Here is a 23,806-nt window from a genome sequence, read left to right as displayed (position 1 = left end):
AGAGAACAACTAACAACCTGTAAGTCCAGGACTGAAGGAAGCGCATGCCAAGCTTTGCACTGCGTTTTGGCCTCGGAGGCAGCACGGAAGCTGGATCTGAGGTTTTGCGATTAAGAGTCTTTACAGATTTTCTTGATCTTGCTCGCAGTTGGTGATTTTTGGACTGCCAGATAATTGTTTTGGAGCCATTTTAGCTTGCCTCTGGTTATTACCATCAGTTAATTGAATTTATTAAATTATTTGTATTAACCGTTAGACAAGCAGCCGTCACCAGCTGACACTGCCGAGCTGTTTCTGAGGCGGTGCACGTGGTATAAGCCTGCGTAGTCCCCACCTCGCTATACGACCTCCACCGAAAAGCCCCAGAGCCATTAAATATTGAGGCTTGCTAAGCAGACAGGACAGAAGGGAAAGGCCTGCAGTGCATGCCTGAGATGCTGTGTTCTGGGAAAGAAAATGTTTCTGACTGACTGTGAAGTGCAGTGGTTGTGCTCAGATTTGATGCTCGGTGGCCGTTCCCTGGGGTCATTCAGTCACCTTCAGCTCAGGGATAGCGGGGAGGGATTTGGTCGCTTACACACCTCGTCCTGCCCAGCTCTGCCCAGCAGCCGCCAGTAACACGTGCCTCAAGATACTCATTTTATTTTCCTGTTCATCAAAGCAAAGCATAATTTTACTTTTTTTTTAATTTAAAAAAAAATAATTAAAATTTCTGTGCGGAGTTAAAGCATCTGTGAAGCAGCTCTGGTTCAGTTCCCCTGCAGTGGTTTTGCTGTAAAACCAACACCAGCCCCACAGCAGCTGGCGCATCCCTTGGGAGCAAAGGACAGCGAAATCAGTTATTTTCAGGACAGCTAACATCTGGTTTGGAAGCGAGTGGCTTATGTTTGTGATGACATCCGTACAGACGATAAGGTTAGGTGCAAAACCTGCATTCAGTGAGTGACTTCATTTTTCTTCCCCCTGGGTCTAAAGGGGGTCTGTTCGTAGCTGCCGCTGCAGGAACAGGGTTGAACAGATGTGGCAGTGAAATTCAGCCAGCAGCAAAACCCCGCCAGCAGATCTGATGGGGGGACGCTCCCTTGCTCTCTTTCCCTGCAGAAAGAGGGTCCGTGGCTGGCTGGGAGCAAGCGGAGCCTGTTCCTCTTGGCTTCATCCCTTGGGATCTCAGTTCTGTGTTAGACCTGGTGACTGCTGCTGCAGTTTGACTCAGAACAAAAGATCTTTTTTTTTTTTTTCCTTTTCTATTGTGTATTTTTCTGAGAGTAATGATATTTGAAGTTGTTGGAGTCCGGTCTTTAGTGGAACAGCTCCCAGGCAAGCGGCTACAAAGGGGTTTCCACGAGTAGGCAGAGCCAGTGGTAGTGGGTTAGCTGAGAGAGTATTTGTTCACAAGCCTATTGAAAATTTAGTAAGTGAGCTAGTAAAGCTAATCATAGTAATAACGGAGTAAAAGGGACAGGAATACTGAACATGAGCAATATCGTAGGTAGATGAAGTTCTCAACATAAAGGCGTGAATCCATGCAGTTTTTTGGGTGCCTGATTACAAGCATGAAGCTGTTCCAAGGTTGTATAGATAAGAATAGGAAAAAACCCTCAGTGGTACAAAATCACAGCGTGCTGAGGTGAGCTGCAGTCCCACAGGACTGGAAAAGAAAGGGTGGCTGTCCCAGGGTCAAACACGCCCCAGGGACTGCCCAGCGGTCGCAGCCACCTTCTCCTGGCCCTGGTCGCAGGCGCTGGTTGGCGTCTGCCGGGCACAGGCACGGGTCGCACAGCGTTCTACGAGCCCGCGTCTGCCTGCGGGTCTGCGTCTCTGGGGACTTCACCCAAGCCTCGATGTGTTTTGTCACCTTGTGAAAAACAAACCCGTAGAAGATTTCAGCGCGGTGCTTGGAAATGACAGTGCTGATGGACCGAAGGAGTGAGCAAGTGAGCAAAACGAGCGCGAGGCACAGCTGAGCGCTCATTTCTCACTGACATGAAATAATACTGTAAAATGAGGCAGATATTATTTTATGTCGACACAGATGGCAAACAGAGAATGCATTTGTGCAGCAGGGGCCTGGGTTTGTTTGGTTTTTTGGGGCCACTACGCAGCAGCAGTTCAAAAAACAGCGCACAAGAAGCTGGTCTGTCTCAGCATCTCTCTCTTACTGCAGATGGGCACCACTTTCACACCCAGCATCGCTGGAAAACATCACAGGGTTTTTTTCTCTTTGTTGGCTTAAAGAAAGGAAAAGCGTGCATCTCTTTCAGTGATGTAAGGTGATATATTAAAGAGGAGAGCATCCTTTTGTTCAGGAACATAGGTATTTTGACTTTGGGGTGAGATTGTTGGTTTTGAACTCGGTCTGGCAGCAAGGAACAAAGGCATGTTTTTCTCTTCTAGCCATAGTGCAGCAAAGAAGAAAGGGAATTAGGTTAATGGCTAAACACATGTAGACGCCCACGAAACACAACAGAAGCACATAATAGGAAAGAAAGGCATTCCAGCCTTGGGCTTTCATGTCTGGCTTCGTTCTTCCTCTGTAACTCAGAGCTCTGAGTCTTACCTGGGAGAAGAGCCTGGCACTGCATCGAGTGAGATGTCTGTTCTTGCTGTTCAGTGGAAAAAGAAAGAAAAAAAAAAATGTAGTTGCCATAGTTACACCACTTGTCCGTGGAATAGAAAGACTTATATTAAATCTGTACTCTTATTAGTATCAGCTGTTAAACATTTCCAGGATATTTGAAATCAAGACTTTCTGCAAAAAAATTAACTGTTGATTGCAGCAAAATTGTACTGTGTAACCATGCAGCTCAGAGTGTCCTTTTGTTAGCCACTGTTTTACAGAGTTCTATACCACGAAGAAATTTGCCAGCCAATTTCGCCTCTTTGCACTTCATGAACATTCTTGATTTTTCTGTGAAGATGTTTTTTACTTGCAACTCTTTGCCAGCTAACTCTAGCAGCCCAACCTGGGGAGCTCCTTTCGGGTGAGGAACTGCACCCGGGCAGCGCTGTGCCGTTGTCTGGCTCCGCACTGAAGTAACTCAGAGTTCCTACGTGAGGCAGATGGAGGCTGTGGCTGCTCTGCACATGCAGGAGTCCTCGTCCGCTCTCCAGCACGACGTGCCCCAGATATCCATGCAGACCAACACACGCACACACGTGTTCGCAGAAGCGTGCGTGTCCTTTTAACGCCAGAGGCCTGCAGATGAACGTGGTGTGGTTCTGCTGGTTGGAGCCGGCGGGCCGAATTGTGAAGCGTTAGGGGAACGCTGTCTGAAATGGTTTTTTACACGTGCAGCAGAGCCTAATGGTGAAAGACTGTCTGTACTGCTCTCTGACGACCCTTGAGCGGTCACCTCCACCTTCTGGACGTTCTCATACGAGCTTCATCGCCGCTGGGGCAGCACGGCAGTGTCACCCTCCCTGCGATGGCCTGCAGCCGAGCACGCCTGTACTGCCCAGATGCCCGTTTACATGGCGCTCATGTTGCCAGTAGCGCCGCAGGGCTGGAGCTCTACAGACCCCCTCTCCAGAGGCAGCGGTCTCGGAAGCAAAGCCCCCCTGTCCCAGCTGAGCCAGGTCCCATGCCACCAACGGGGCATCCCCTCGGCTACCGGCGCGCCTGAAGAGCAGAGGAACCGACCGAAGTCCCCACGGGGCTCCACGTGCGTGGCGGCAGGATGAAATGTGCCTTCCTGAGGAAACGACCCGAGAAAAGGTCTGGCACCAGTTTCTTCTGGGCTTACGCTGGCCCCGAGGCACGGAGATGCCCCAGGAAGGAGGTTCTGGTGCAGTGCAGGTGCGAGCCAGGAGCAGTCCCGTCATGGGCTGGGTCCCGGTGTGCGGTGTGCTTCACAGAGGACACGGCCACCGCCCCGAGCCATCGCCGGGTGCTTGGGTATGTGAAAAGTCTCCGTAACAAACTGTACAAAGTACAGCTTTCTACTGGTGCTTCTCGAGGGAAACTCATCTCTGCAGAGGAGAGGATGTACCAGGTGAGAACCGGCCACCCAGCGATGCCGAAGCGTCGGTTCAGTCTTTTCCGTAGTTATGTTTCCTGGAAAGAGCAAATGAAGGAGTAAATATGACACCTATTTAAAGTAAAGCTACGACCCGTTTCTCTAGCACAGGGAGGTGCATTCAGTGTAGCCTCGCCACTCCTGCCCGACGCCTGGCTCCCTGCTCCTGCCCGGCCGAAGCAGAGCTGAGCTTCGCTCGGGAGGGCAGCGGGCGGACGGGCAGACGGACTGAGACAAAGTCCAAATTCGGCAGAAGCTTTTTGTCCAAGTGTCATCTCGGTTTCGGTTTGCTATTGGAAATCAGTACGTGTTTCTAAACTGAGAAAACAGAATCTGGTTCTGACGCTGTGTTTTGGTCCTTCCCTTGAAACGGGCTGGCTGGTTTGAGCCCAGGCCCGGCGAGGCTTTTGGGCTGGCGTTGTACGGAGATACAGGGGCTGCCTGGAGGGTCGTGGGCTGGGCTGTAGGAAAAAGAGCCAGAAATAAACAGAGTAAATAATGGAATTGCTTGTAATTCATGAAAAGAGGACACAGAAAATACCTTCTGTACTCTAACTCAGTATGAAACCCATAAATGAATACTGTTGGGGGGAAAAAAAAAAAGGAAAAAAATCCTATGTTCCTGTTGTTTGGCAACTGCACAGAATTTTAGTTTTCTTGATTTTTTTTTTATTAAGTACAATTATTAATTAGAAAAACATTTTCGATTCTTTGATCACTGAATGGATAAACCAGCTAGATGTGTAGAGCTGTATTTACTGAATGTAGGTGTAAGCAGCAAAAGGATTTTTTGCGTGATTATTTTATGACTGCCCATTTACCTGTACACCTGCCTGGGTCAGGACCTGGGGATCTGCATGGAGCGGTGCCGGGGTATCGGGGTATCGCTGGGGTAGGGACTGCCCGAGGAGGAGCCCTGGTCAGGCAGAGTGTCAGAAGTGTGGGTGTGAGGGGGGGGTCTGTGTTGGCCATCGGTAGCTGGAGAGAAGGGAATAGCACAGTGCAGGGTGCCAGGAAAAATGATGGAGGGACGGAAAGTGTCCTTGTGCGCGGGGCAGGAGGGCGGCTGCAGAGCCCTGGCCGTGCCGAGGGCAGGGAAGGGGCCGCGGGGCGGTGGAGGACCTTTAGCAGCCAGTTCAGGAACAACGTTAAGAGGTAAAAAGGAATCATTTTTGTATAGCTCTGGCTTCAGGACTCCGTTGGGATGTTTTAGAAGATCACTCAGGTCATAATTTTAATTATGTTTCATGCAAACTGTTTTCATACTTGGCTTTAACAGCTCTCAGCAGAGCCTGGCTTTCCAGGTAAGATAACCAAAGTACTATTAATTGCTTTGTTTCAAGCAAGCGAAAATAATTTGCTACTATTTGTTATCTTTCCAGTCCACCGCATTCAAACAGGAACATTTTAAATGTAGTTTAAATTAGTATGTTTTCTGTCCTGTCGGCTCCAATTAAGGCGTGATATGAATCGGTTTTGTTCCTTCTCTGCCCTAATCTCGTAAAGATTTGGAAACACCTTTCCTAAGACCCCGTGCGCTTCCCCAGCCGGCTGCTGCCCGCGCGGTGGGTGCGGAGGTTGGTGCGGTGACCCTGCCGCGTGCCGGGCATCGGCTCTCCCCGGTGCCACCGGAGCCTCTCGGCTCCGAGCGGTGATTTCTGCTCCCCGGCCGGGTCCCCGGCGGCATCGCAGCCCCGAGCGCCAACGCACCGGCCAGCGGCGCGGCCCTTCCTCGCGCCAGGTCTTCCTCCAGGCCCTCTGCAGCCGGCCGTTCGCTGGGAGCGCTGACCAGGCTGGCCGCTGGTCGTTCTTTGGTCCCAGTGTTGCAGATACTTTCAAACTTCACCTGGCCCAGAAGTTTTTATCTTCAGACAAGTAGGAGATGGGAGGAAGATGCAGCCAAACGTGCTCAAGACTGATGTTCTTCAGTGGCATAACGCTTTGTTGATTTTAGCTTTTATTTAGAAGGGTAAAAGTAATCCTTTTCTACTGCAGTCTTATTACCTGGCTCAAAAATCTCAATCTTACAGTTATCTTTCCGGCAAAAACAGGATGATTTTTCAGGCTGTAAACAGTATGTGTCTGGCTCCGTTCTTTGACTCAAAATCACATTTTCTTTTAATGTCTCAGATGGGAAAATTAATACTGACAACAACCTCTGGGTTTGTCTCTGAAGGCATCTGCCTTAATAACACCTTGCAAAGTAGTCAAAGGCGTGGCTGATAGAACTCATCTGTTAGCCCAGTCCTGTGGAGGCTGAAAGCAGGGTCTGTCACCGCAGGGTCTGTCACCGCAGGCAGCTTGGGTCGTCTTTCCAGCTTAACGCAAGGAGTTCATTGATGCTGACAGAGTTATCAGTGTCAGCAGTTCAGAGGCAGAGAAATAAATGACACGCTTTTTGTTTGTTTGCAGAGCACTATGGCTTTCACTGGTAAATATTCATCAATGGCAAATGCCATGTCTTGCCATGGCAGAGGAGGAACACGCATGGCATAGCCCGCTCGTGGCCTATTTCTGGAGCTTGTAAGAATTCATACAGGTGCAGCTCCTCATCACATTCTTCAGAGGAGGAATTTCCTCGGACCCTCAGTTTTGCCCTTACCGTCTCCCATCAGCGGCTGCTTTATTTTGGCGATGGTCCTCAGTGCCGTGGTTTGCCCCGGGATGGCGTGGGGTCCCCGGTCCCGGCGGGGAGAGGGGCCGTGGGGCGCGCGGTTGCGTGCCGCAGGGTGCTTGAAAACCGCAAGAAACACAAAAGCGCTCCCGGTGCCCCAGTGGAAAACTGCCGTAGAAGCGTCGTAAGAAACCAAGAGCTTTCCCCGTTATTTTATACCATACTGTAAATTTTTATGGCAAGCAATACAGGCTCCGCTGAAGCCAGCAGGTGCTTTGCCCTCGACTGGAGCGGGAGTGGGGTTTCAGCCGCAGCGTCCAGTGCCGCTCCTGCCTGCAGAGCTGGAGCTGAGCTGGGGAGTTCACCGTTGCACAGCCTGGAAAATGGAAAGCCTATGTTTGGTGCTGCGTGCTGCAGGGTTTTTCGTTACTTGTCTTCACAAAGACAGCTTAAATTTGCTGTCCATGGAGCAACGTTAGAGAAGTGTAGCGGTTACCCTGCGCCATTAGGCAAAATTTCCGACCACATGGCAGCTGTGTGTGTTTCCTCTTGCACTAGAGAAGTGTGGCTTTGAAGTCAGTGCGTGAGCTAGAGTTCATTATTTGTCTGGCTGTATGAAAATGTGCCCAGCCTTCAGCTAAGCGATTCATTCTTCTTTTCGTGTTCTGAAGGGGTGCGTGCCACGGGCAGTGGTGCGTACTGACTCTGCAGAATAATCTTTACGTGATTTTGTGGGTTTCAGGGTGATCAGGATGATAAGCTTCCCATCTTTCTGGATTCATTGTGGGAAAGCCTGCTTCACGGAAATTAATGGGTATTATTCTACTCGAAATGAAGTCAGATTTTTCTAGCTTTGTACTGGAGTGCAAACATCTGTCTAATACAATTGCTTTCCCTGCATTGCCCAGGCTTAGAGTTTCTTCATCCCTGCCGAGATAAAAGTTCAACAGCAGATTGGTCTCAGCCGAATACATTTGCAGAATGACAAAGCAAACACATACTTCACATACTCAAACCCGAAGCAGCTGTCTTAGGGTGTAAGAATGTCCTGCTCTTGCCACTTTGACCTGAACTGGTTTCTATCATTACGCCTTTATCTAACCCAAGAACTGCTTTTATTCTTCTTCTTATTGGATACATTCTCTGTTCTCACAAAAAGTGCATCATAAGAAAAGCAGATGAATTAAAACCATGCGCCTCTGATAGCAGCTACTACTTGAAGGCATTATCAGCTAAAATGGACTTTTGTTTAAAGAAAAACCTGCTTCAAATCCCAGTGTCCCCTGGGGAACCGGCAAGGTCCTATTCTTGCTTCCTGTTAAATCCTTCTGGGAACTTCAAAGCAATCCTCGTTAAAAGAACCCATTGTATTGGATATTTGTCGTTGTTACTGAAGGCCTGGCACTACTCTGCAGGACATTTTGCCAGTCCCCTGGGTGCACGGCTCGCTCCGGGCGGAGTTACAGCATTCACTTCACTAGCTGTGCTGTCAGAGTTGGCTTCGGAGCTGCGTGACAGACAGGGTAAATACCCCTTTCTAAAAGGGATAATAAGAAGAAAGCCCTAAAGGTAAAATGTAGCCCTGGTTAGAATATGAGGAATTTGGAATTGGAGGCTGTGACAGACGTGTCAGCGCTCTTTAGATAGAAATACACTTGCAGCAGTTGCCCAGCGCTGAGCTGACCAATGCATTTGCATTCATATGCATAAACATAATTATTCTAGTAATTTGAAGTAAATGATTGTGTTATTAATTGCATTCTGAACACAGCAAAGGTGAACCAGGTGAATCCAGGCTGTCGCGTGCACAGAGAGCAGCACTGACGTGGGGATTGTGCCGGCTGTTTTCCGGTGGGCTCTCCTGGCATTAATCGCTTCCCAGGCTCTCTGGGCGCGGGTGTTCGCCTCACGCTCTCCCTCCGAGGTGGCAGCTTACAGGCGTTATCGGCGCTGTGCAGACGGGCAGCAGAGCCACCCGGGTGGCATTCGGTGATGTGACTGGGCAGACTGGTGGGACGTCTGGCTGCCAGCCACCCTGTTCATGTTGGCAGAGAGGAGCTGGCAGAGACCCTGGCCGTGCCGTCCTGAACCAGTCTATGCACACAGAATCACAGAAAGTTCAGGGTTGGAAGGACCCTCTGTGGGTCACCCAGCCCAACCCCCTGCCCAAGCAGGGTCACCCAGAGCAGGCTGCACAGCACCGCGGCCAGGCGGGGCTGGAATATCTCCAGAGAAGGAGACTCCACAGCCTCCCTGGGCAGCCTGGGCCAGGGCTCCGGCACCCTCAGAGGGAAGAAGTTCTTCCTCGGGTTCAGCTGGAGCTTCCTCTGCTTCAGTTTGTGCCCGTTGCCCCTTGTCCTGTCGCTGGGCACCACTGAAAAGAGTCTGGCCCCGTCCTCCTGACACCCACCCTGCAGATATTTGTAAGCATTTATTAGGTCCCCTCGCAGCCTTCTCCAGGCTGAACAAGCCCGCAGGTGCCGGGGAGGCAGTTCTGGTTTTTCTTTGGCAGCATTTGACATTTTGTGACGGCTCATTAGACTGCTAACCTTAAGCACTATGTTATGTGTCTACGCTAGGTAAAAATTTGTCCACATGGCCCAGCCTGAGCTGTGATGATCTCAGCCAGCTTTGGGATTTTCTTCACCACTCCCCATTCCATCAGACAAACTCTGCATGTTAAATCCCATGCGTGTGGGTCTTCCTGGCAGCGACGGGTGAATAACAACTGTGCAATGCTTTAAAAGCCACTGCCACCAAGCTGCTTTTGCTTTCCAAGTAATGGTGGGGTCATTCTGCGTGTTCCCCATCCATCTCGGCGTACAGACGAACGCAGTCAGACGGGTTCTCCTGGGCTGGCAGCGGGAGCTGTGCTTGGCGTGGACTTGCCAGCAGATTCTGGCGCGTCCCTGTAGGCTCGGCGTAGCTGGCAGGGGAGGCACAGCCTGCCATTTGGAGGTGGCATGCAGAGACGAGTCTCTGGGAGGACATACAGCACGATACAGGGGTATCTCTGCTGAATGCTTGGAGTGCTGTCAGGTACAGCAGTTTCCCTGGATCAACGTGTTGACCACAATGTCCCGCTGTTGACCCAGCCGGAGCCTGAGAGAGTCAGCTAAGGATGCTGCCATGCTGCAGAGCTGCTCCTGCCTGACACGTGGTCGCAGGGGGACGATGAGCTTGGGTTTCCTCTCTCTGCGTTGCATGGGTCAGTACGGCCCCTGCAGCAGATCAAGTTCTGCAAATGGAGTTGCATTTTGTGGCAAAATTTCTGAATGCATAGAAGCAGAAAATGAGACAGTCGTATTGTGAAAATTCTGAAGCAAACTTCTGAATATGTGAATACGTGAATATATTTTTATAATTTCTAAAGCCAAGCAAGTTACTTGTTCTGCATTTGTCCAATGAACCTAGTTTGGGGTTTTTTTTCCAGTTAAAATCTGCAGGACTTCTTTATTAGTCATAGAATCACAGAATCATGAAGGTTGGAAAAGACCTCTCAGACCATCAAGTCCAGCCGTCACCCAAACACTCCCACGCCTGCTAAACCATGTCCCCAAGTGCCACATCCACACAGTTTTTGAACCCCTCCAGGGATGGGGACTCCCTCACTGCCCTGGGCAGCCTGGGCCAAGGCCTGAGCACTCTTCCAGTGAAGAAATTTTTCCAATATCCAATCTAAACCTCCCCTGACGCCGCTTGAGGCCATTGCCTCTTGTCCTGTCGCTGGGTACTGGGGAGACCAGACCAAGGCCCGCCACACTATGCCTTATTCATATTCACCTATCAGCTGGCCTTAACCAGCCTGAAGAGTTTGGCTTCAGAAACCTTACTCCATGATTATTTTTGTGAGCTGTTTGCTTTATATATATATATTTGCAAGACTTCCATCTTCCTGACTACACGGTTGTCTTGCTTCGTCCCTGCTAGCAGGAACCTCCCAGATCACACGTTCTGGGCTGAGCAGCAGGACCAGCTCATCCGCACGCCGTGCCTGCTCCGTGGCGGGGGGCACAGGCACGGCTGAGGGGGGCAATTCTTCAGGCTGCCGTCTGCAAGCATCTTTCAGCGCTATCCTTTGGATGCCTCGGCCAGCCCGATGAATCCCAGCAAAGCGAAAACAACTGTCAGAATGGCACTGGAAATTCTTTGATAGCAAACTCGCCTTTCAAGGAACATCTGAAGGAAATACTCAAATCGCCTTTGGCAGACTTTTAAGTTATTCCTAATACATGGTGCATCTTATTATTTTGGCAGTCACAGAATCACAGAAGGGTCATTGCCTCGCAACCTACAGCACTTCAGTTTAATAAAACTCAAGAAGAGACAATCACTGAAGAAGTTCTTAAAAAAGGCCAAACGCCCAATGAGAGCAGCTCCTCCAGGGACGGAGCGAGAGGAGAACATCGTCCTCTCCCCAGGGCTGGAGTCCGTCGCTGTCACCTCGGCTGCGAAGCCAAGCATCGGTTCAGCGTGTGAGCAGATGTTATCTCTACAGAAGGATCACAGATGGGTGTAAGGAAGTGGGCCATGAGCAGCAGGAAAGGAAAGACCGTGCTGGGGAAGAGCTGCTGGAAGTGAGGTCTGCCTTGCTGGTACTCTGGGCAAGCCACAGCTTTTACAATTATTTTTTCTTCTGGCAACAGATCTTTTTTTTTCTCAGAGGCAAGCAACACAGTTGTGAATGCCTCCCTCCTCCCCAGGAGAAGGCTTTTGCTATGAGAGCTCCAGCATACCGAGGGAGATGTGCCGTCTCTGTGCCGTCGTGTGCACAGGGACAGAATCACAGAATCACAGAATAGTAGGGGTTGGCAGGGACCTCTGTGGGTCATCTAGTCCAACCCTCCTGCCGAGGCAGGGTCACCTACAGCAGGCTGCACAGGACCTTGTCCAGGCGGGTCTTGAATATCTCCAGAGAAGGAGACTCCACAACCTCCCTGGGCAGCCTGGGCCAGTGCTCCGAGGACGGGACAGACACGCGGCAGACAAGAAGCCGCTCCACCAAAGGCTCCACCAAAGGCCACTGGAGCAAAGCTACAGTTTGGACATTCATGGTCATCACTCCACTCCAGCAGTGAGCTTGGTTGAAGTGAAGGCCACAGGGCAATTGTGGATCGTGTGACTTCCCTGACACACTGGTGCCTCTGCAGACCTGGTCAAGCTCACCCCAGTCACGGGGGTGATGTCTCAGACTTGCCGAGAGCTCCTGGCAGGGATCTGTGACAGGAAAATGGTCACAGTGTCATGGGGGGAATGTGGAGAATTGCTGGCACTTCCACCCATGAAAGTGTCTATTCATTAGCTAAGTAAATTAAGAAAATATAGTCTCTGTGAAAAGCTGATGAGCTTTTAAACTGAACTCCTCCACCATAGATGAGGACAGAGATAAGCAAACCTGACTTGGTTCCTTCAGGAACGACCCTGCAAGGCCAGACTCAGGTTTTGGAAGAACCAATACGATGTGCACGGAGGTTTTGGTCTGGTGTTACCTAAACCTGTTGGAGAAAGAATTGGTGATGGATGAAGAGGATGATGACTAAGCCTTCAGCGTTTCTTGTGACTTTTCTCCAGAAGGAATAACCTTAATGGTGCAAGCTGCGCTCGTTCGAGGAGAATGAATCAGAAATCTCAACGAAGCAGCCTCAGACCTCTTGCAAACCCAGCTCTGGAGCAGATCCGCGCCACAGCAGGTCATCCCTGCCCGAACCGGGATGCTAGTCACGCTCGGGCCGGTGCTCGCCTGACACAGTCCCATGGTCCTCACCGCCGCGGCACCTAACTGAACTTGTCACACAGAGACACGGAAAAGCTCCTTTACATTGCAAGCAACGACTGTCGACGGTGCAAATGTGTCCGGACTCGCATAATCCACCCGGAAAGGTGGCGGTTGCTAAGCGACGCGGCCCCGTTCTCTTTTTATGCCATTTGACTTCTTTCTCAGCTTGATGTTCCATGTCTGGGGCTGCTTAGTTTGATCCCGCTTGGTGACAATTTACCATCTTGTGCCTCGGGTACCAATTCACACAAAATGTACCCATCCTCACACGTGAAAAACACACTTGATTTTGGAGCTGGCAAAAATCCAGTGGAAACCTGGGTTTGTTTTCTGCCGGAGAGGCGTTCCCAAGCTCGTGCTGTACCACCCTAACGCCGTTATCCCCCCCCTGCGCCCGCCGTCCTCTTGTAGCGCTCTTTGAGGGCATTTAACGAACTAATTAAGCTGTTGAGAGATTCTGGCTTTTCTAGAGAATTAACCAGCCTCAGGCCTTTCTCTCTCCCTCCGTGTGTTTTTGCTGCTGTTGTCACATGCAGAGCATCCTTCTCCAAAATCCGAACCCGCATTTCCCAAGTGTTGGTTGGGTGAAACGATGGATGGGGCAGAGCAGTGTGGGAGGGCTGAGGCAACCGCAAAAGGGGGGATATGAAATCAGTAGCACTAACAACGTACGATACCCAACCAAATTAGATAAAAGTTATTTTTTATAAAGATTTGCATCTCTCACAAAGAGACTGTGACAGGGTGGGGTTTCCAGGTGTCCTGAGTTTCCTCTGGATGACCCCCCCCATCAGAGAAGATCCTTGCCATGGTCTAGCGTTCGTCTGGAAATAAAGTTATTGCCCGTAGTGCCTATCGGGATTCTATGGTGACATCACTCTCGATACGGGACAAAAATAAGAAAGAAAAGTGATGTACAAAAGCACAGCAGAGGGATGAAATCTTATTAAGGAATTTGAAACATATGGAAAAGAAAGGTAAGGAAAAGACAAACTTAAAATATAACTGACACCACCCACTCTCTGGTTTTGATTTTCTAGCATGTCATGGAGATTACAAGCAGCATATTAGTAATACCAGCCATAGCACACAGGGTGTCACAAGAGTAGCGAAAGGAGTCTGAGCGATGACTGTATAAATCTATACAAATCTATTTAATAATTGCTTTTCTACTAATTTCCAAAGTGCATTTACTCTTTGTGAGCAGGCCTTGCCTCTCCTTATGGCATTCTGCATAATGTGCTATTTATTTCCGTTTCTCCCTCCGCCGGGTGTTTCAGTAACTCCTAAGGACCATCAGTCCAGATATCCCACCTGGAGAATCTAGAGGGCCATGCCCGTCAGAAGCGACGCAGCGATGGTCAGAGAAGTTTATTCAGGTTGTTCATTTGTCAGTGCTTCAACACGAGCATTTTTCATCCTGGACGTTAAATTGTACTCACTGCTGTCTTTTTGTTGACTCAGCTTTGATAAGGCTACACAAATAGAAAGAAACTACCCCTACAGCGTTTAGGAGCTGAGCAGTGTCTTGTGGCTGGCACGTCAAATACGACCATGCCTGAGCGTGTGGATGGGTGATGTGTGGATGGGTGATGTGTGTCCCTACGGCCTGTGGATGGGTGATGTGTGTCCCTGCAGCGTGTGGATGGTGATGTGTGGATGGGTGATGTGTGTCCCTACAGCATGTGGATGGGTGATGTGTGTCCCTGGAGGGTGTGGATGGTGATGTGTGGATGGGTGATGTGTGTCCCTATGGCCTGTGGATGGGTGATGTGTGTCCCTGCAGCGTGTGGATGGGTGATGTGTGTCCCGCAGGGTGTGGATGGGTGATGTGTGGATGGGTGATGTGTGTCCCTACAGCATGTGGATGGGTGATGGGTGTCCCTGCAGGGTGTGGATGGGTGATGTGTGTCCCTACAGCATGTGGATGGGTGATGTGTGTCCCCACAGAGTATGGATGGGTGATGTGTGTCCTGTCGGGGGCTGGAGAGCTGGGGCGATGCGGCGATCGCTCGGGCAATAGCACTGAAACAGGAACCGTCCCCTCTGAGCTTGTCACCCGGTTGCCATCAGGCCACGTCTGTAGGAGATAAATTAGTAGTCAGGAAACAGGAGCAATCTCTTTAGCAACTTCTCCCTCCCTGCTGTCACTTGTGATCTGCTGACAAACCTCTGGGCGACTGGGACACCGCTGCTATTTATGGCTGTCCTCGGCGCGGAGGCACTAATTGTTGCTGCTTTCCTGAGAGTGACGGGGAGATGTGACAGGTAAAGATGAGACAATTTATGAGGAGAGAAGCCTGTAAAGCAATTATGGAGGAACACACTCTTTACTCACGTTATATTTGTAATTTAATATATTCGCATTCTGTTATTAAAACATGAGGTTCTGTGTGCTAATCTGTATAGAAGTCGTGCAGTTCAGGCTGCAGCTCGGAGACAAGCAACTACCCACTGACAGATGCAATAAAATTCAATATGTTTTATGCATCCGTAGGCATTTATATACTAGAAAAGTTGCCAATACACCATGGTAGGGAGCACAACAGGAGAGATGTGAAAATGCGATATAACAATCTATTTACATTTAGATACCAAATTTACAATTATATTATTTTCTCCAAGGTTCATTCCATTTTGTTGCATTTTGGGCAAGCACATAGAATCATTTAGGACTGTGGCTTTCATCTCTTTCTCATAGATATATTCCCCAATTTAAAGGCAACAGAGCATGTGGGTAGCTCTGTCTTTGAGGCACAAAGCCGGAGGAGGAGCCGCGTGCCGCCAGTTCCCTTTTAGATGGAGTGGAAGCAGGATTTAGTGATCAGCCTCCACTTAGCCTGCCATGAGTGACACAGGTTTCTAAGCAAGAATTAAGAAAGTGGAAAGGGGAGGTGAGCGCAACCTGCCACGGTGACTGCGAAGGAAACCAGAGCAGAAGGTGATGTGTGGCTGTGCGGACTCGCAGCCCTCACCACGTCGGTTCTTGCTCAGTGCTGGGAATGCCGAGATCGTGTTTCATGCATTCGATAGCTTGAGATGCCTGTGGGCTGTAATAAAATTCATTTTTTGCACTGTAAATCTTTTCTCTTTAAGCATGGAAGAGGTTACAAATGTGCATAAAATTGAAGCGAAAGTGATTAAATCTCACTCTGAGCAAGTATTGACGGATCCGCCTTGCTTTGGGTGCCGTGGGAGCTGCTTTCTTTGTGGCCCATGCTCAAGATAATGAAAACCAGTCAAGTGATGAAACTTCTATATCCAAGGAGGATTTTTGCTTCTGTGTGTTTGTTTTTAATATGTTGTTGGCACAGAGATGCCGTTATTTCCAATCCTGCTACTTCTGGGAGGGGACGGGAGTAGACTGTCACTGCCCCCACCGCCCGTCGGGCAGGCCGGGTCGCAGCTGAGAAGGAAAGGGGTTTAATTAATTGTTGTGCTTTAAAGAAATGTTGTTTATTTCCCACGTGCAGATGTACGGGTTCTCTTCATCTGGGTTGCGCTGCTGTAGGCTGTGTTCGGGCTTGCAGGGGAGGAGGCTGGGATCCCATCGTGGAGAACGGGAAAAGGCACAGCACATAAGTAAGGGGACAACTCATCGCTCGTGTGGTTGTCAGCATCTTGTACGCAGTCACATCCTTAAAATTCATGCCGTGCCGTGAAGTCTCTGGGGTTTGTGGTGACCAAGGTGCTGCCTTCGTGCGTCCGTCAGTCCGGCTGCCAAGAAACCGAACGCCTGTCCTGCCTCGGCTCTGCTTGGAAGGCGTTGCTCTTGTGCTCTTGGTTTTTCAGAGTTCCTGATTATTTTCAAAGTGAGCGTGGGTGGGATGCTCACAAACCCAGCAGGCTCGCAGCAGCGTCAGCAGCAGGAGGGAGATGTGATCGCCGCCCTTCCTGCTGTCCCGCACCGTGTGTTAGCAGTGACGTGGTGTGATGCTGCCATCGCGCCGGGCACCCCGGCAGGAGATCTGCCGAACCTCTTTGAAGGGTGACAGCCTCGGACAGGTTCCACCATAACGCAGACAAAATAGTTTTCCTTTCAAGCAAAGTTAAGGCAAAACTATAATGTGAGCTGAAGAATCTGGTGCTGCGCTCCACTCAACAAGTCCACGGGATGTGCTTGCCTGTGTCTGGACTGAGCCTGGAGATCGTGTCCGGTACAGTGGCCCTGTCTGTGTAGACGAGATTCTGTTCTTCAGGTATTCCTCATTCTAAATTCTTCTCCTATTAACGTTGTCGCTATTCACCACTAATTAGCAGAGAAGGGTGCTCGTCACTAATAGTGCCATGTAGCCTCTTTTTAAATAGAGAGGCCCCCTTTTTTCCAAACAAGTTATGCGATGCAAATGCTTCAAGAGCACATTTGTTTGCAAAGATGCGGGCAGTCGATATGTAGGATGTTTCCTTTCTCCACGGCATTCTGTATTTAAAAATAGCCAGCAGCCCACATTTATCCCAGGGTCGGTTCGCGTGGTCCTCCGTGCTGACCTCAGGAGAGGGGGATGCCGCTGGGCTCCACCGCTCTGTACGGAAGGCACAGTCCCGCACCTCAGATGCTCTGTACCACTGCTGCTGGCTCGCCTCCAATACGTCTAAGTCAATGGCCAGCTGAGGTTGACATAATTATCTGTGTATTAATTAACATGTATATGTTATTTGCAAGAGGACAAGCTGTTTTCGCTGTTGGAAAGCCGTCACCCATTAACACCAACAGCAACGCAGCGTATGAGAACTGTATCTATTTTCCGTTTAAAGAACAGGGGATGCTTATGTATCCTGGATTAAAGCATGGTGAATTCTGGTAACACTGATGTTTCATTAGCATTCTCCATTTTCATGTAAATTAATTTCTTTGAGAAAAATCAAATCCATACCTGGTGCTAATTGCCAATGATAATGAAGAGCTGAACCTCAGCAGAGATTCGTTATCGAGGCAGACTGTCTCTCTCCTGAAGTCTTCAGATCAAGAGTGGAGCTTCTCTGGGAGTTAGACATCAGCGGGGCTCCAGGTTGCTGGAGCTGGCACAGGAACAGAGCTGTGAAGTGCCCCGCGACGTGACAACAGGCATGATGTCCTCTGGCCTAGCAGCCTTTAGAACCGGGGAAGATTGTCCCTCCTCTCCTAAATTAACCATGAAGCTTTTATTGATCGTTTTATCTAAATTATGGATGATGCTTTTGTCAACCACATTATTCTTGTGAAGCAGAGCAGTGCCAAAGATGACGTTACCATCTCAGGCTCAGGTGTGTGGAGCCCGTCTTTGCAGAGAGAGGTTACCAAGCACACACTATCAACAGCATTTCCTGGCCGATTTCACTTGGCGCTGCTGGTTCATTGTCATATTGAAAATGAGAAATAAGCTACTGCGGTTGAATTGGTGAGAAAACTCATCAAGCAAGATATCAGGTTTGCTGTGAAAGCTTGAGTAAAAGCCCTGTAAGCATGAGAGGGGTTGACATGATATGAACCAGCACTGGAGACTATCAAAATCTCTTCCGCTGTCATAGGAGCTCTGCTGCTGTTTGAAATTGGAGCATGTAATGGATCAAGCTGAAGTATATCGCAAAATAATACTGTGATTACTGTGTAATTACTTTGCAACCTGTTTCGTGATGATATTTTTTTTTCCAGCTGCATTTTACCTCTCTTCAGCATTTAATAGCATACCACAGTTTATTGAATATTTGCAGTCTAGCCTTGAAGGATAATGAGTTTTATCCTGCCATGTGCTGAACACCTTCGTGTCCAAGAGAAGTTAATGGGAACTGAAGATGATCAGCATTTTTTAGGATCAGTCCTTGATTGAACAGACAGCTCTGGCCCTTGTGTGGAACACGGTGAAACAGCTGAACAGGGCTTCTGAACATCACTGCGAAGCGCTGGCGTTACACAGGAGGTTCTTAAATTACAGCCTTGAGAATACCCCGGAGTAAAATCATTTCTTCGTCAGTAGAAAAGGTAGCGAACACCCTGAAAAACGTTTACATCAGACTGCACCCTCATGTGTTAGACTCAAAATATTCTGAACTGATGATGCAGAGCCTGTCCTTATTTAAGCAAATGCTTCTGAAAAGCAAGCCACCTGAAAAATTAATAGTGGTCTCTGATGAATAATGCTTTCTGGCTGTCGGACACACCAAGGGAAAATCCGCACGGGCGCTGCGTTGGGTCTCCGAGGCGGGGGGATGCTCCGGGGGCTGGCAGACCTCCCCCCCGGGCAGGGCAGCGAAAGAGCAGGAGGCTTTCAGCAGCCCCCGAAAACCAGCCCTGTCCCCTTCGTCACTGACCTCCAAACGTGCGTGTTACTGGGGGCTGCGCTGGCGCTCGGGCTGGTTTGTGCAGTCAGGTTTTCTGTGCACGGTTGATTGTGATTCGCGTTGGTGTATGTCGTTGACTCCAAGTTACTCCACGAACCACAAATGCTGAATAAGAGTGGTTGAGAACAGCAGCAGTGCCTGGTAATTTTAACCTGTTGCGAAGATCCATTAGCGTAAACCGGTCTCGTGATACCTCAGTCAAATACCGGATTGTTGGCTTTACTACACGGGCATACATACTTCATACTTTTTCTTTTCTTTGAAAAATGAATAAGGGGGAAAGGCCTTTTCCATATTGCTTGGAGCACAGTTCCATACAAAACCTCCTAAGCCCAGTACGTGTAGTTACATCCTAGTGCCAGAATTTGCATATCACTGGCGAAGTATTGGTTAATGTGCCTGATGGAGGACATGTTATGCGTTGATATGTCCCTAATCTCTGAGCGTTGCCGAAGTGTGGCAGAATATTTTGTATTCAGCTGCAAATACTTGCAGTTTTTACTGACAGAAGTGTCCAGCATCGCTCACAAAGCACTTACTGACTGGTTTTATTTATTTCTGTTTGCAGATTTAGTGTAAAGGTCATAATTAGGAAGGCTGGCACCTTAATCCCCACACTGAAAAATTCTCAGAAGTCATAAAACTTGAATAAGAATCACTTTATCAATGAGAAAAACCAAGCTTAGCCCAGGATATTTAAGAAGTTGGAGAGAACATCACTGTTTTGTTTTTTTTAAAAGAAAAAGAAATCTTAATCGGATCTAGTTACGGTGCTTCAGAGGTGAAGTCACAGAGACTGCGAGAGTATAGCAAAATCAATCAGCGGTGATTTTGTGCCGAGTAATAGCTAGAGCGAGAGGCACCGCGCTGGCCGGGGGTCGGCTCGGGAAGAGGGACGGTGCTCGCGGGGACGGCCCCGGGACCAGCAGCCAGCCCTTTCCGAGGGGCTCTGGGCTGACGGGATTCTGACCCTTCTCCGGTTTTATTTCAGGCCCTGCTGCAAAAAAGAAGTACGTCAGTTATAACAACCTGGTTATCTAGTCCGTTTTGCCGCGTGGGGCGGAGGACGGGTGAGGATTTTCATCCGGCGCTGGTGCAGAGCTCCTCCCGAGCCGAGGGCTGGGAGCCTCGGGGGGGGCGAGGGCACGGCGACGCTGCGGGGGAGCGCGCGAGGAGCCCCGCGCTCCCATGGCTGCTCCCCGGAACGTCCTTCATCGCTCTCGGCTTCGGACGTCGCTGCCGTCGGCCGTGGCCTTGGACCCGCTCCGGCCGCGGGAGCTGCCGTGCCCGGCGGCGGGACGGGAGGACGGGCTCCCCGGGGCGGGCTGCGTTCAGCTGCAAGGACTTGAAGGGGCTAATTCTGTCTTTCTATGTACTTCCAGACTGCAAGTTTTTGAACTTTCTGTACAGTTTGTGAGGATTTTTTGCATATGGCCATCCATGTTGTTTCGAGTTCACTGTTTGTTTTTCGAATGCACAGTTTCATTGAGGCCCTGTTCTCTCAGCACACCTAAAAAAACACCCCAGCAACTAAGGATTTAAAAGACCTGTGTACATGACTTGTATGATTACTATTGTATCACTGCAATCCATATACACATTATTTTTTTTTTAACCAAACAAGCAAACAAAAAAGAATTTAAAGACCAAAAACTGTGCTGGCGAAGTTAGTCCCCCCCCCTTCCCAACTCTGATGGGCTGCAGAGGAAGCAGAAAGGATTTTTGCTGAGTTTTAGTCGAGGTCTTGATATTTGGAATGCATGCCAGTAATGTATTTTATGGTACATGTTAATAATTTATGTTTGATATTTGTATTTGTGTTCTATTTTGTTATTTTATTTAAGGTATATGACTATTTTGCAATAATTTCAATAATTCTTATGGTATTTGGAGGAAAGAATATGGCTTTTACATGTCTTGAGGTTTTTTTCTTTGTTGACGCCCCACCATGATTGACCAGTGTGATAAGGACTTAAAAAAGCATGTATGTTTTATACTGTTTGTAATAAGTAATTTCGTTAATCTTGCTGCTTATGTGCCAATTTAGTGAAACCAATCTTTGCCGCAAACTCCTCCCTTCCTTTCCATTCTCTCAATCCTGTGATATTATCCAAGAATGTATCAATAAAGGATTTTGGTTAACTTTTTTTTATTTACTCCAATAAATATATTTTTTCAGTTGTTCCCTCCCCCTCCCCCCTTGTGACTAAAGTTTATTTTGTGACGTTGTCAGAGGTGGGCATCCAGACACCCGACGCAGGGGTACTTCAGGCTTTGTGCACAAAGAGCAGGGCTGGAAACGGTCTCAGCGGAGCTGGCAGCTAAGGACAAAAAAAAAAAAAAAAAAAAAAAAAAAAAACCAAAAACAAACCCTTTTTAAGGACTGGGAATCTATAACCCCCCCCAAAAGCCGAGTTACTGTCACGCAGAGAAAGCCCTCCTGCCTGTCTTGGATGGTCTCCAAAGCCGTCTTCAACTCTTGAGTCTTCTTTATGACTTTGAAGGATATTATGTTCAACAGCGCACCAGAACGCAATTAAACGAACACCTAATCAAAGTCTGATGAGTGAGCTGGGGGGAGAGGGAGAAGTTTAGGCAAGAGGTGAGAGGAAACTCCTTCCCGTTGCAGCACAGCACCTGCGTGCCGCCTGCGGCACAGGAACAGCATTTTGGGTGCAATGTGACGATTACTTTGTAAAGTATTTAGCCTCCCATTTTCTCCAGACAACTTGATCAATTAGACTGATGAAGTTAATCAGCATCAAAAGAAAATCTGACAGCTGCAACGTGGGCCACAGCGCATAGTGATGAAGACCTCCCTGCCAGACCTTGATTGACTCGTTATGCGAGCGAGCATGGGGGCTGGAGAGATGTTTGCACGGCCTTCTCGTCGTTGTTTCAATATTCATAGATATAGCAGCCAAAAGATGAAATTCCAACCAAGTGAAGGCTTTGTTAGCAAGAAACGAATTATCAGCCCAACAAACAACGAAGGCAGAGGCTCTGCAACGTTGTCCTTTTTCTCTACACCGACCATAAACACGAAGGAGCCAGCACTGAGCTAAATGAGTGTGTGAGCATCCAGCAGTGAGTCTTGCTCAAAGAACCTATTTTTTTTTTCTAAATGGACAAAGAAATGGTTTGTTGGTTTGTTTGTTTTTCACTTTTTTTGAGGACGGGGAGAATGCGGTGGAAGACGGAAAGGGTGCTGGGAGGGAGTGATGTGGGCTTGGGATTGTTTTTCAATTTCTTCTCCCACCTCATGTTGCGTTAGATCCAACAGAGAATAAAACCTGAGCCTTTCATTTTCCTGCTTATTTTATTTCTATAGGTGTGGAGGTGCACACACACACACAGAGCGTGCATGGCAGCCCCCAGCCGCTGTGCACGGCGTGCGTTGCGCGGTACAGGTTAGCTGGCTGCTGTTTTATACATCTGACAGCAGCCAGGGCTGAATTTCCTCCGAACGTGCACAGACTCAGCATCAAAGCTCTCTACTCACTTGCTTTAGGTTAACACAGAATCAGTCTTAAATGATTTATCCTTCCTGAATGGCTTTCTAGTTTGATCACTGCCTGAAAAACTAAGTGAATCGAGGAGGCATGAAAAGCCTGGAAATATTTTCATATATCAAAGAACTACATGGAATGTGACCGCTTTGATTTGTGTCATTCACCGGTGTCTCCTACGACCAGATCACTGGTGAAGCTGGTGCAGGCAAGGTCATATGGTTACGGCTCCCTTACTGGGACAACTGAAAGTGCAACTTGACTGACTTCTCCGTGCACGGGGTGCAGAATTAAAGACGTCAGACCTAGCCTCACACATTGTGTTACACCCAACTATATGACAGAGTACATTAATAGCTCCTTCTGTAGACGTATGTACCTCCAGATATAGATAAGCACTTTATGTTACAGACATATATAATTTATAATCAATACACCATCATGCTTGTTGTAGTAAAATATTTATGGATTAATTTTTATATTTAACATTATAAATGAATAGTTAAATTTTTAATCACCTCTACCTCTCTGTATCTGTGTATTAAAACTCTGACGTGAGTCACTGAGGAGCCCAGCAAGGCACTGCTTTAACAGCTCATGCAAGGTGAAGATGTTGCATCGTAGACTGTTCATCATATTTTTTTTTCATACCAAAAGGTACACCATGCTATTACACCCACATTGCACATTTTCAAACAACAAAAAAAAAGAGCCCTTAGCTCCATTTAGAGTCCTTTATTTTACATTGGATGTACTTAGCTTTAGTTACCGTCACCGTTGTTTTCATAACATCTTCATCTTATCGCCCCTTGACGACACACTGGTATTAGGGTCCTGGCTTTGGTCCCTGTCAGTGTGTTATTAATTATAGCTATGCAGCCAAGGTCGCTGGCCCTTTGCACAGAAGACAACAAGTTTTAAATCATGTAAACGGCAGCTGTCAATGATGGGACAGTTCATGAGTGAGGAGGCCTGAGTTTGGACAAGGAAAGCTGGTGGGATTCCCCCCTCACAAACCATCAGCTTGTGGCAGCAGGTGCTGCAGAAGACGCAGAACTCAAGCTGGCTCTGGCACGGAGCCCTCAGGCTGCCCAGGGCAGAGACATCCCCTGAGGTGAGTGCACGTGGAGGAAGAGGAGGCGGTGGGCTCAGCGCAGGGAGGCAGAGCAGCTACTTGCACATGCACACACACCCGGTCTCTGGCGTGCAACCCGTAGCACCCGCTCAAGAGAAGCAGTTTGTTCGCTTCTCATCATGATGAACACACTGTGAAAAACGCCTGTGTGATTATGCTAGGAAAAAAATCTTGAAGAATGGGAATGATTTTTTTTTGTTGCCATTTATTATTTAGCCTGAATTATACCCAAATTGGTTTGGTATGTTAACGCCAAGTTTATTGTTCATAAATATCATTGCTGAGTTAAGCTTTCTGGGCATGCTGTATGATAGATAATGACATTTATTTAGGCTGAGTCAGAGCTTAGTCTTCATTTGTGACATTAATTGCCTTTATATATAATTAAATGCACTATAATGCTTCCATATACAGAATCTGTGCATCCATGAAAGTGCT

The 23,806-nt window shown here is 48.5% G+C and overlaps 1 protein-coding gene across 3 annotated transcripts in view; it reads left to right on the top strand.

The window, feature by feature from the left end:
* Window positions 1–22,029, top strand: part of GRM7 (glutamate metabotropic receptor 7) — a 310,746-nt gene extending 288,717 nt beyond the window's left edge. For 2 of the 3 annotated variants that reach the window (XM_075432729.1, XM_075432727.1), the window contains one exon: window positions 19,716–22,029. In XM_075432729.1, coding sequence (XP_075288844.1) covers window positions 19,716–19,765 — 50 coding nt within the window. In that variant the 3' untranslated portion in view covers window positions 19,766–22,029. Of the gene's footprint in view, window positions 1–2,824; window positions 4,060–19,715 lie in introns of those variants that run through there. The other variant, XM_075432728.1, reaches the window with a different exon arrangement.
* The last annotated feature ends 1,777 nt before the right edge of the window (window positions 22,030–23,806 follow it).

This window comes from Opisthocomus hoazin, chromosome 11 (genome assembly GCF_030867145.1).
Source record: "Opisthocomus hoazin isolate bOpiHoa1 chromosome 11, bOpiHoa1.hap1, whole genome shotgun sequence".
In the NCBI taxonomy this organism is placed as follows: Eukaryota; Metazoa; Chordata; class Aves; order Opisthocomiformes; family Opisthocomidae; genus Opisthocomus; species Opisthocomus hoazin.
This window is presented reverse-complemented; position numbering and strand designations above follow the sequence as displayed.